At 41.0% G+C, this 13530-nt stretch overlaps 1 protein-coding gene across 6 annotated transcripts; it reads right to left on the bottom strand.

Annotated features, from left to right (window-relative positions):
- Positions 1-7115: 7115 nt before the first annotated feature.
- Positions 7116-12977, bottom strand: LOC112561718 (sulfotransferase 1C3-like). 6 transcript variants are annotated; one of them, XR_003098709.1, is made up of 8 exons: positions 12127-12521; positions 11537-11687; positions 11202-11374; positions 10717-10820; positions 10173-10356; positions 8872-9617; positions 8453-8521; positions 7116-7390 (listed from the first exon to the last, which is right to left on the bottom strand). XR_003098709.1 is itself a non-coding variant. In XM_025234346.1 (7 exons), exons 2-7 carry the CDS (start codon positions 12305-12307, stop codon positions 9508-9510), a joined length of 903 nt encoding a protein of 300 aa, XP_025090131.1. In that variant the 5' UTR covers positions 12308-12313; positions 12859-12977; the 3' UTR covers positions 7116-9507. The 6 variants fall into 6 exon arrangements, 2 of the variants coding, with proteins under 2 accessions (XP_025090131.1, XP_025090130.1); XR_003098706.1 differs by having other exon boundaries at positions 8405-9617; XR_003098707.1 differs by having other exon boundaries at positions 7116-8521.
- Between the last annotated feature and the right edge of the window lie 553 nt (positions 12978-13530).

Below are 13530 nucleotides of genomic sequence, written 5' to 3'. Positions count from 1 at the left end.
TTACTCAGCCACCTACTCACCAAGTGAAAGGGTCAGAGGTCGAGAAGCAGCACGCCCCTAGCGACAAGCTCAGTGACTATCACCTGGCAGACGACATTGGGGTCAAAGGACTTGAGAGGTGCAACATTTTTCTAATTATAGAGAGACATGAGAGTGGTACATCTTGTCAAGGTCTCAGCAAGTTGAGGATCTGGAACTTCCGCCAGTTGACTGCGCATGCCAGTGACGGTCTTCAGGCTAAATACCGGTTTATTTACTTTATACTATATTTCATTTACTTTATTTACTTCATACTTCTACTTTCTTTCTCATTTTACTTAATTTTAATTATCAAGTATCATCGCACTCACTAGACCCCGGTTTTCAAACTTTTCCGATAACTAACCGATAATCGGTTCGCTACGAAGGTACAGAGCCGCGCGAAGATAATTCACTACGAAGCACCGAGAAAATGTTCACCGGTGTTTTAAAAAAAATTCTATGTGGTAAACTACAAGAAAGACAAATATATGTGATACACCGTTTAAAAGAGCATTTTCAAAACATTTGTTTGGTGTTAATTTCAAGAATTATAGTTTCTAATTTCTTGTAGTAAGCTCACATCAAAGATAGTAACGGTGTGGGGCAGATTTCACAAGTCGGGCCTCAGATGTAAAGTAAGAAATTAAGAAATAATTTTTTTTTTACATAATACATACAAACATAAAGTACCGAACAAGATAATTTTTTAATAGAATATGCATTAGAATTTAAATATTACTTACTGTTTTCTCCTCATTTTCTGTTGTTTATGTACAAATCTACGTAAATCGAGTGACCCTCAACGAATGTCAAGATGGCGCTCAAGTAAACAAACCTTCGTGTGGTTATAAGACTGTTTAAGACGAAAAAAGTACCTGATAGGTTGATTTTTTTCAGTCTCTAAAGGGAAGCAACCGAAAGAGGAACGTATTCTAGAGGTTCCTGTGTTTTCTCCCTTATATTTTCGTTCATTTACGCACAATTCAATTCAATTCAATGGAACTTTATTATCTCACTAGGAGAAATTATATGACGTGGTATGACAACTGGCAATAGAGGTTTTTGGTTCTAGGAACAGGACAAATGATGGATTTTTCCAGATATTCGGTACAGTACTCACTTGTACAGACCAAGAGAACAACTGAGTAATAACACCAGACAGCTGAGTCGCACAGTTTTTCAACACTCTTCCACAAATACCATCAGGGCCACATGCGTTCCTCACATTCACCAGTCTAAAAAGGGATAAAACAGCGTTTTCCTTAATCACAAAGTCATCCAATTCGCTCCCATGCTGCTCCTCCCCTACTCTTTCCTCTAGTGCAGAAATCACATTAAATAACTCCTCCCCACCATCATCCCTCTCAAAGCGACAATAAAATGCATTCAGTTTGTTTGCATAATCTACTCAGTAGGCAGGAATAAGACGTACAGCGTTGTGATCGGACTGACCGATTTGAGGGAGCTGGATGGATTTGAATGCATTGGAATGTTGCCGTAGCAACGATCGGGGTCACCATCAAGACGGGTATTACAAGTTACATATTGTTTGAAAGCAGGCAGAGCAGATCGTACAACCCCAGTTATTAAAATCACCAAGTACAAAGTTAGGAGCATCTGGGCGAAGTGACTGTAGCGATCGGACAACTTCGGCGATCTCCGTGGCGGCGCGTGACAATGTCGCTGTCGGGTGCCCATACACAACAGTGATACACACCAGTCCAAACTCACGTGGCAGATACTTGGGCGTGAGAAATATGTCGATTGAGCGTCTGGATATCAGTCGCCATGTTGACCCGGTGTGCCAGCAACAACACCAACTCTGAATGCACAGAAAACAACTGCCACCACCACCAAACCGTCCAGCAGCAAGACAGCACGCATCCTGAATCTTTCATAAAACTTCCAAAACGAAAAACAGTCCCTCCAACAGGGCTGAAACAGGTGAACAAACGTAAAAACTATGCCAGCTGAACACACGCGTCTGAGTCGCCCCGTGTGAAGCGCCCCTTTTGTGACGTATACGGTGGTTATTAATTATAGGAAGTATGGACGGATGGACTGAAAGGGTAAGAATTGCCAATAACCTGGTGTTGGATATACACAGGTCAGAAGCACAGAATGAAGTGGCACAGGTTACAAATTTAAACAGTACACTGGTTACAGAAGTCCGCCGCATTCATGTTACGTCACGCCGTTTGATCGGATTCTTGGATCCGACGCAGAGCACAAGATCTAAACTTTTGACTTCATCTGTCATGTTTAGTCCACAAATGATGACTACATATGTTTATACCTACTTGTATACTCAAGGAATGATGGAGAATGAAGAAAGCACAGCAGACAGTTTGTTGAGCTGACACGTGATTGTACTGACTGCAGTTTGCTTCTCCGGCATGCGATGTGATGTCACAGGAGTAAAACATATTACAGAATTCATAAATTCGTCTTTGTATGTATTTCTTTCTCTAATTCCATTCATCTTTTGGTGCTAAGCCTCTTCTCTTAGACAACTGCTTTTGCAGAAGTAACTTGTGTTGAGACAAAGGTGCTTTGAGGTTTTAGAGAAACAAGAAAAGTCTTTCACAAAAAGTCGAACTGACGAAATGACAAACCTTCGTTGTCTACACTGGCTTCCCATCCATTGTGGCCTCCAGTACCAACTGTCCGTGCTGTGTTTTAATTTCTTGGCTGACACCTACACTGATTATTTCTCTCAACTGCTCTTTCCTTACATCCCAGCTACACAACTCTGCTCCTCGTCTCATGATCGTCTTCTTTCTCTTCCTGTCATCACAACATCACATGGCCACAGGATGTTTAGTTATTGTGCAGAGTAACAATGGAACTCTCTCCCTGTCCGTACCCGCCACCTACCCCACTACTGAATCCTTTAATCGTGAACTGAACACACACCTCTTCCGTTAACACGACTCATAACAACCTATCCCATAATGCTCTTACTTTGTCACACCTTTCCTTTTGTAATATCATATTACTCTCAGCTCTTGTTCTTGTTATTTGGTTTATCTTTGTGTTTTCTGTATTTGATTTTACACTTCGTTAGTACAATTGTTTATTCTTTTATAATTCACATTTTATTTGTTTGTGTTCCTGTTCCTTGTATGCTGTCCATGTCTCGTTATTGTTCTTATGCGCTAAGAGCATGGTCCTCAGGAGTGTCAGTATGTGCTTTACACATTTAGCAATGATTATTTTTTTTATGTTTGACTTTTGAAACGAACGTCAGCTGTATGCGTTTCAGTGGAAAGTAGGGGTTGAGGTGTAAATAATGACAGTAAAGGGAAGACAGACAGACTTCTAACCACCACACGACTTACATGTCTTTCCTTTCTTTCCTTCTCTCTCTCAAGTTTTGCATCACCACCTCTCAAAACTGAGAGTGATATCTATGACTAACTTGTCAGATTATGTCTGCATAATGACAAGAGACAATAGACAGTAGACAGTAGACAATAGACAATAGAATTACAGACACACACACTGACAAACGCACACGTCAGTAAAGTACAAACACCATTTCTGCATAGAAGTCGAAGTTTATTTTTAAAAGCTTTAGCGAAAGACACAAGACTCCACCCCCTGTTTGTTGAGGCCGAGAGGCCAGTGGAAGAAATGTTGTGTGTAGTCTGTTTCTGACAGAAGTAGTCGATTTTCTGAAGGTAAACAAGGACAACAAAAACAACCGTTGCCAGGGGGCGTGCTAAAGACTGGCTATAAAAGGACTGAGGACGATGTGTATGACAGAAGGTATCAGCCAATCGTCTCAGCCTGTAGCCTTATTGCAACTCTAAACACTTGTCACCATGCGTCAGCTGATGATCCTGGCAGCAGCTCTACTCATCCTGTGTGTAGAGATGAGTTCTTGTGATGCAGAGCCTGATGGTAAGTTATTTTATCCGAGTGTATGATAAACACAAGTCAGTATTTATGCCCAATTTACAAAAAAAAAAAAAAGAGAAATATATAGCGCATACTCCCATACGGAGGACAGTTCCTAATTTAAATTGTTGGCATCATCAAAAAGCTGCATCAACAAGACCAGGCATGCTTTCAACAGCCTACGGACCATCTGGAACTCCCGAGCATTGTCCTTCAGTAGTAAGACCCACATCTTCAACTCCAATGTGAAATCAGTCCTACTGTATGGTTGTGAAACCTGGAGAGTGACAAGTGATTCTGTGTGTGGTTTCTCGAGTGAGGAGCGTTTTACTACTGCGTCGATCCTTAGAATAAGGACGTGCAAACCACCAGGAACCAACTGAGGGGTTTCCCTACACCTAAGCCTGCTAAATGTTGATTGGATGTTGCTATAGGTAACCGACGTTGACAAAATAAACTGACTGAGTGTCACAGCACGGGTGGATTCACAACCGATATTTATAGCCAATGGGACGGCATCCAAAGAATTAGAATAGCAGATGCTGAACTTTGATCAAGAGGACAAACACAAAAAGACGAAAACCGTGAAAGTTCGCAAGAAAAGGAGACACTTGCACTATTTGATTTTGTGGAAAACTTAAAACCTAAATCAGTTGAGATAAAAAAAAATTACTGCGCAAGAATATTTAAGCACGGGAAGCAGGAATGTCACAGACCAGTAATACAATATCTCATTTCTCTGTGTTTTAGCAATACAAGATATTGTACACAAGCCTCACAAGAGAGCCTCTGATCGCACTCAGACTCGTTTCGGTGGCGGTGGGATTCCTTGGGTAGACGTCTTGCACCCGATGAGTCACACCCTGTCATGTGAGCTGCTCAACGTTGAAAATTTAAAATCTTTAATTTAATCTGTAACCGGCAAAGAGATCGGCTGACAGCATAAGTTTGTCTTCTGTCTTTTGCTCTAACGCATGGATGTAATGAATTGTGTAATGAATTAGTGTAATCAATGAGACTGTTTAAAATATCATTTCAGTGACTACCCAAAGTCTACATGGATGTTTTAGAAAATTGCTCTCACATCTCCAACATGTTTGACATCATGTGTACAGCTACAATATGTCAGCCACACACTTGTACACACGCTTCATGTTCACTGGTACACGTGTCATTTTACTGGTGTCCATGACAACATCTGATGTCACTGACAACAGACGAAAACACAAGTGACAATATCAGACACCAGTCACTGGTATCTGTAGGTCAGCTGACTGCCGGCCATACGTTTCTCATACAGCGCGTCGAAAGCCTCGTTCTGGGCCACAGTGACCCAGTTCTTCCAGTCCCCGACCTCGCCTACAACAGAAAAAAATAATTTTTTCCAGGCATAGGTCCTTCTATTTCTCAATGTTGTCAAAGAAAAATATGTTTATAGAAATTCCGAAACGCTAATAAAAATGCGGTTATCACGCATGCGCACGCCAAATGGGCGGACCTGTAGCCTCGCTTCAACTACTGACAATAATTAAACATTCGCAATGCGTTTTTCTGACAAACTAATGTCTGCGCACTATGTTGTTATGTTCCTTAACTGTACTGTGTGTGTGTCTGTGTGTGTGTGTGTTTAAGGTTTATAGCGTTTGAAGTGTGTCGCTGGTTATTAACTGAACCGGGTCTTCTAGTCCCCGATCTCGCCTGACTGAACAAAATTAATATTATCACTTCAATATTTTTAACGTCGGCCCCATCAACTCTATTTCTCAAACAAGGAATACTCAGCAAGGCGACAGTTACTCGTACTTTTAGCGGTTTATTAGGTAATTAGAGCTTACTGGTAATTGACATTACGTCAGAGTAATGAGAGGTGAGTGCAATGTGTTTGAGTAAACACTCACAACTACTGTCTACGTAAATAATGAATATGTTTCTGTTTGTCAGTGTGTTCGTCAGTGAGTTAGTTCAACGGCGAGCCACTCACGTCATCCATTCTGTCTGAAGTCAGTGAATGTTGACATGACTGTCATGACACACAGGTATGTAGATAGCAGCAGAGTCAGGAACTTATTTTACACGTGTCCGCCCAGACAGTCTTAACAACAACAACAACAACAACAACAACAACAACAACAACAACAACAACAACAACAACAAAAAAACAACAACAACAACAGCAACAGCAGCAACAGCAACAGCAACAACACATCGTCATCATCATCATCATCATCAACATAATATAACGACTCGCAGGCTTGTGTGAGACTCACTCCCCGAGTGAACTTTAAGAGGAGAGAGCGAGGGCGTCGCGACATTTTCCGAGAAAATAAAACCGACATTGTGTCTAGCCTGTGTGGAGGCTGTAGGGTGGAGGGAGCTTGAAAAACAAGTCGTTTGATATGTAACAACCAATCCTGTCTAGCTTACCATACATAACACACACATAATGTCTGGTGAGAACCTGTATTACAGCGGCCTTGACACGATGAACTGTATTGTCAGAGACTTCAGTTCACTCACACAAGGTGATATCGTGTGACAAAACAAGACCTCGTGACCACCAAACACAACTTGTCAACACAGACACGTGAACACGTAGACCTGACTACAAGACGGTGCACGCGCCTCAGGGTCATGGACTCGAGGAATTCATTCGTTTACTTCTTGTCTAAAGTTGTTGACCCTTTGTGAAAAGGCGGAAGACTAGCTTCTTAAGGCTGTCCACTAATTAGACTAATGAGGTTTGTTTTTAAAACTATCTCACAGGTACATCTGGTCCATACATACAGATAATTTTGTTGTTGTTGTTGTTGTTCTTGTTGTTGTTGTTTACTTACTTAAGAACCGACTGACGAACAGAAACAGATTCATTATTTACGTAGACAGTACTTGTAAGTGTTTACTCAAAGACATTGCACTCACTTCTTATTAGTCTGAAGTAAAGACAATTACCACTAAGCCCTCATTACCTATTACAAAGCCACTAAAAGCAAGTGTAACTGTCGCCTTGCTGAGTATTTCTTGTTTGTTATTGAGGGAGGAAGAGAGTCTGTTTGTACATATACATACATACAAGTACGTGAGAGAAAGGGGATAAGATAAGATAAAACTTTATTTGTCCTAGAGGGCAATTCTGGTGCAACTCGAACAAAAAAAAATGCAATTCATACACAATTGCACGCACAAAACTATTCATGTCTCATTCACAACAATCAAATGTCGCACGGCTGAAACAACAAAAGACAGCCGCAGTCTGTTTGTCCTGCATGCAGACACACAACATCGGCGGCCGGACGGGAGTCTGACAAGTTCTGTCGACAGAGCATGCCTGTCATCACCAAGAATGGCAGACACCTTCAGAAGAGTCCGTCTATTGTACAGAGTCTGAAGATAACTCTGAGTTGATCAGATGACTTTGGAGCAGGTGGACACCACACGATGTAGGCTGCTCTTGTCCTTCACCGACAAACTGTTGTAGAAACAAATAAACGAGGACAGTATGCTATGTGCGATCTGTAGAAAAGCTGAAGAAATTGGTGGGAGACAGAGAAGACTTCAGCTTACGGAGAAGGAAGAGAAGCTGTTGAGCCTTATATTTTAAGTATATTTCAAGAAAATATATGTTTTTTATATCTTTTCTACATAACTCAAACTTATTGAATTCTTTTTTTTATCCAGTTACAACCTTTCAAAGCTCTTACTACTTTAACCCTTTGTTGCCTTAATAACGCCTGCTGTGGTGACACAGTATTTACTGACTGACATTCAATCAAGCAATAAGCAATCACACATTTCTCACACACAAATACTGGAAACGACTGAAAATTCTACTTTTTAAGAAATCACGCTTTCTCATTAGCCATGAATGATTGGTGTCAGTCTGTCAGTCAGCCTGTCTGTCTGTCATTCGTCGGTCGGTCAGTCAGTCCATTTACTGCGAAGTCCAATCTGGTTGACAGCCAAACCTTCTGTCTGCACTTAGCTGTACCCACGACAAGGTGACAGATGTTTCAGGCCTGTGCAAACATCTATCTCTAGGTCAGCTGCACTACATTCCACTCACGGCTTTCAGAGGTTAAAATATTTCTACATCCGCTGACTATTCCCCCACATTACTCCACCCCACTTCACCCCGGCACATCGCACTCGCCCTGTGGTGCAGTTGTCGTCTTCTTCGCAGTTTCTTCCCTTGAATTTTAAGCTCAATGTTTGTTGTGTTTATGAGGAAGCCTGTAGTAATACTGTGGTAGATGTTACAGCATCCACACTCTCTCATGCTGTGAGCGTGTCTTGCGATGTTTAGTGTAAACAATTTGCTGTTTAGTGTAAACAAGTGGATGTTTAGTATAAACAAGTAAGTGTTTAGTGTAAACAAGTGCAGTCTTTCAAAGGTGAGGTCACGATACTGACTGTGGCTGATGGTGTTTGTATTTCAATAACGAGAGACGGTTATTCACACAGATTTTTGAAAATGGTATCTTACACTGATTTTTACTAAAACATCAGAGGCCAGATATACAATGTAAATTACATATTGTGCTGCCCCTGGAGGTTAGTGCGATGGGCGGAAGGTCTTCTCAGACCTGTTGCTGGAAATTTTCTGCAATAGAAGACATGCGAACCTAATTTATCAGGGGAGGTAAAGAGTAAAGGACTTGCTTAGACCTTTGATACGATAAACCACTTTACGTTTCTGTCATTATTGTCACTGGGCCATGACACTCTATACCGGCTTTTACACACACACACCCTCTATACACACCAACCCTCTATACAACACCCTCTACACACACCGATAAAAGTTTACAAAAACTCAATGTTTGTCACCTTTGAACAAAGTCTTTTCATACGACACTGACACATTTTTACGACAATCTTGATCTTTTAGCCTATTTCAGTAAGCAGGAATGCGTTTAAATAATAATAATAAAAAAAATTCTCATTGCCTACCACAAAGTTTTCTCCCTTCTCCCTGCGATATCCGTAAGAGTGTCTTGTAGCTTACTTCCTACATCCTCTGGATTCAGCTTCGCTCAGTCACTGACTGGAAAACTCCCTGTCATCACCCAACCCTACACATGTTGAGCCTTTTCAGAGCACACACCTTCAGGTTACAAGGCTACTGACTGATAAAAGGATTATTTACATTTTACATCTATTCACGGTCATTATTTTCGCCATTCCATCTGTCAGAACCATTTCGGCTATGAACCCAGACAATTTTAATTCCTTTAGACTACAAAATGTTTTATCCCGGCGATCTGGGATCACATTTGTTCGCTGCAGACCAGGTCAGATGAAAGGGAAAGGAAGAAGAGGGCGACTCCGATTGATGGTGGAGGGGAGGTAAACATAGAGAACTGCAGACAGCTGTGGTTTTGTCCCTTTCTTCTCTTACACGGTATATACCCTGTGGCACTGCGTCAATATTGTCACAGAGATATTTTGAGGTCCGGGGTGACACACAATAAGTAACACATACAGAAAAATGTTCCAGAACAAAACGTGTACTCAGATGGTGTCCATGACAACATCTGATGTCACTGGAAACAGGCTTGGCACATAAGTGACAATATCAGACACTCGTCACTGGTATCTGTAGGTCAGCTGACTGCCGGCAATACGTTTCTCGTACATCTCGTCGAAAGCCTCGTTCTGGGCCACAGTGAACCAGTTCTTCCAGTCCCCGACCTCGCCTACAACAGAAAAAAAATTCTTCCAGACATAGGGCTTGTCATTTCTCAATGTATTCAAAGAAAAATATGTTTATATAAATCCCGAAACGCCAATAAACAAAGAACTTTGAGAACAAAGCAACTGTAACCCTGTCCAAACAACTTGTTTAATTTGTTATAAAATGCGGATTTCTGCATTCTGAAATAAAGACCTGTGTTCTGTCCACGTGGTGTCTTTGTATGGTAGATATTCGCTTTCCCTGGTGTCATCAGAGTATACTCGCCCCATTAGCGTATAATTCTAGCATTGCATTTACCTACGTCTGTCAGTTATTATAATTCAAGTCAATGCACTTTGCTGTTATTACAATAAACGATTGTCAGAGTTTTCAATGTTGTTGTGTGAAAATCTAATGACTGTCCGTTATCATATTAACTTGCCAACAACTTTGGGATGAACTTCATGATTGACTTGGGTTCGCCTTTAAGAGTGAGGCGTGCACAGTTATCTGCCCATGATTATTAGTTGTTTACATGTCACTCGTGACGGCGCTGTCGTGTTTTCATACAACCTACCTTTCCTGTAGAAGCCTGGTGCGTTTTGCTTCCATATTTTTCTTTCCATCTCACTCGGCGTTTGCGCATCTTTGACCGCCTTCATGTTAGAGAACTTGCAAGCCTCCGCGATGCGCTCACACAGTTCTCTGCCCCTGTTGAGACCCAGGAACTTGTCCAGGTTCTGTATCTGTCCCACGGGGTCCTTCAACCAATCAATCAGTTAACTACAACATCATAATCAGGAACATAACATTCAATAATTCAAATTTTAAGTTTTATTTGGTCATTCATTACCAACCCCTGCAGCCTCGATCCTTGTACAATACACTCCCTATTATACATTATACATTATACATTATACATTATACATTATACATTATACATTATACATTATACATTATACATTCTAATAGTAGAAATGGCCGAAAAATTATGTAGAAGTTGAATGCTAAGTGTACTTTCTGAAGACTTCTTCTGAGATATTTGTGCTAAAATTACTTGTAAATATCGTGTGGACCTCAAGCCTTCTGTATACTAAAGTAGACCCCACAAGGCCCCTCACCAGCTTGAGATCCTCAAATGATGAGATGATGTAGTTGAGTTCTTTGTCAGCTGCCAGCCTAGCCTCCCAGTCCAGCACGTAGTCAAACCAGTCCCCGTAGTAGACTGCATCATAGCAACATAGACAATTTATATAGCACCATATAGTCTACAGGCGGACTCGTGAGAATTTACAAAGAGCACACGAGAAATGAAGTTAATGGATTTTAAGCTTCAGTGCCTATAGCTTTTACATATTGGAAGGGAATAACGTTTACCTGAGCTTAATAATATAAATTCTCTCGCTATCACCTGTTCAGGTATTGACACAGTGCGGGAAGCTTCCCTAGCTATTTGTTGATCATAGAAAGAAGCTAAATCCCTGTTTGACACCAAGTATCTTAAGACAGATGTGGACAAGAACCTGTCACAGCACTGAGCTGTAAGGATGAGTCATAAAGTGGCAGACACAGAGAAAAGTACAAACGGCTCATGAGCAGTACTCACATCCCGTGTCCATCATGACTTCCAAAAAGTGGTTCCATGTGCCATCGTAGTTGGAGAACCCCGCGCTACCATGGAAATGGTTGTAAAATGAGACCCACGTGTCCTTGGGGCTTCGGGTCAAGTATACAACCTTGACCTTTTTCTCCCACACTTGCAGAGGAAGATGATTATAGCTAGGCAATATATAGAAGGTATGGACAGATTTGAACGAGTTGAATCGAGTGATTTCATATCTTTGTGATTCCTACAGTTGCAGCAACAAACCACGGACATTAGATGAAATCGAAGGTAAAAAAACAAACAAGCAAAAAAAAAAAAAAAACAGCCAAACTTACCGGAAGTGAGTAAATAGCACACGTGGTCGATCAGAGGGCAGTAACTCCTTCTCAGGAAAGAAGTCTAGAAATTCTTTGTACTCGAGTTTCAAAATGTACTCCGCCGATCCGGCCAAAAGCATGTGCAAAATCTCGTGGTGCCAGTGAGATCCTGCGAGACAAAGATGTATGTTCTACTCGTGTGAGTACGGTTAAATGTAAACTGAACAAACTATGAGTAACATGTGAACAAAAACAATTCCTTTCACACCTTTATTGAATTTCTTGATGGTGTGTGTGTGTGTGTGCGCTAGACATTGCGTTAGGTCTGTAAACTATTTCATAATGTAAACAGGTCCTTTACAACTGTAAATGAAGAGAAGTGTCCACGAGAGGAATAGATGAAACTAGTTTCTCGACTGTAGTGATCTTTGCCTTACGTTCCACGACGCAGCCCCGCTACAGTTTGGTAATTTTGCAATAACGAGTGGTTGTTAGTTCGAGTTAATGGAAACACCAAATACCTGTTTGCAAGTAGAGTCTAGCCAGACATCATCAGGTCATCTGGTGAAAGAAGGGAACAGGTATAACTGAGACAAGGACACACCTACCTGTCTTAGGAAACCCCTCCATGAGAACATCATCTGGACGGAGCTCCAAGTGACGAACCTCTGTGATGTGTTGACGATGATCTTGGATTAAGGGGAAAGGAGGATACCAGTTATCTCCTCCAATTCCAAACCTCATGACATTGCCGAACTTGTCCTTCAGCTCTAGGTGAGCTCCAGACATGATTTACTAGCAAAAAGAAATGTAAATAGATATCTGGCAGACCAGACTCAACACACATACAACATGCAACTGCACTGGTGAGACGCTCGCAGGAGAGTGACTCCCCTTTGCTAGATAAACCTTTGCTGTCATCAAAGCCATTTCAGTTACATTTGTTCCTATTGTTTTAGTCCGTGGTTAAATTATTCATACATATTTAAAACTTGAGCTAGAAATAGAGTAGGGCGAGGTTTGGATGAGAGTTTTCTGATTTCAAGGTGTATGTCGTGACGTGCATAGCAATATGTCACGTGGGTCGTGAGCCTTCATAATGTGAAGCTGTTCCTCATTTCACTCTTGTGGTCCGTGGAATACTCGGTGACTAATTACAGACAACCGACACAGAATTTCTTACAAAATAGGACAGAAATTCTCGGGCACGGAGCAGGTCAAATGACAAGGTACACTGTATGCATATAATATAAAATATGAATATAAATATAAATAATTTATCTAATATATAAATATAAATACAACTCCTAGATTTCTGTCATAGTCCACATCATAAATACCTTGAAAGCAAACTGTTATTCTTTCTGTTCCCTCCTGTTATAAGGCCGTGAAACCCACGGACATGTAGAGGTGGACTGCCTTCTGTCTGCCGAGACCAACGCTTAGTTTCTCGTCGAACAATTGCCAAATCTCGCTGTTTCTCGTCAAACAATTGCTACATCTCGCTGTTTTTCGTCGACGCGTTCAAATCTCGGGGTTTCTCGTAATGATTTTCGCGAATTTCTGAGGTTTTTTGTCTTGTCTCTGTGCACAGTACACCGAGATATTTGTTATATTTACAAACATCGAACATACTTTATGCATTCTCAGAGAAGAAAGGTTTAAAATAAATTTTTAATGTCTTAATAATTTCCAAACTAATTTATCATTTAAATAGTGGTTTTTATAATTCTTATCATTGAGGTGGCATTGATAGCCTGGTGGTTAGTTTACTTGACTGTTAATATAAACATGTTATTCGACACTTATGGCTGCGGTGGGTGTGACAGTTGCTGACGGTGCTGATTGATGGACAGGTCATGACCTCGTGTGGTCTACATCTTCTGAGCTGTCTATCCCTGACCTTAATTCCAAGGATAGCAAATATTAAAAAGTGTATCTGTTACACGTATGTTACAGAAGTATGAGTCTTTCTTTCTTTAGTAAAAGAATAAAGAATAAAAGACTTAATA

This window comes from Pomacea canaliculata, linkage group LG4 (genome assembly GCF_003073045.1).
Source record: "Pomacea canaliculata isolate SZHN2017 linkage group LG4, ASM307304v1, whole genome shotgun sequence".
Classification (NCBI taxonomy): Eukaryota; Metazoa; Mollusca; class Gastropoda; order Architaenioglossa; family Ampullariidae; genus Pomacea; species Pomacea canaliculata.
This window is presented reverse-complemented; position numbering and strand designations above follow the sequence as displayed.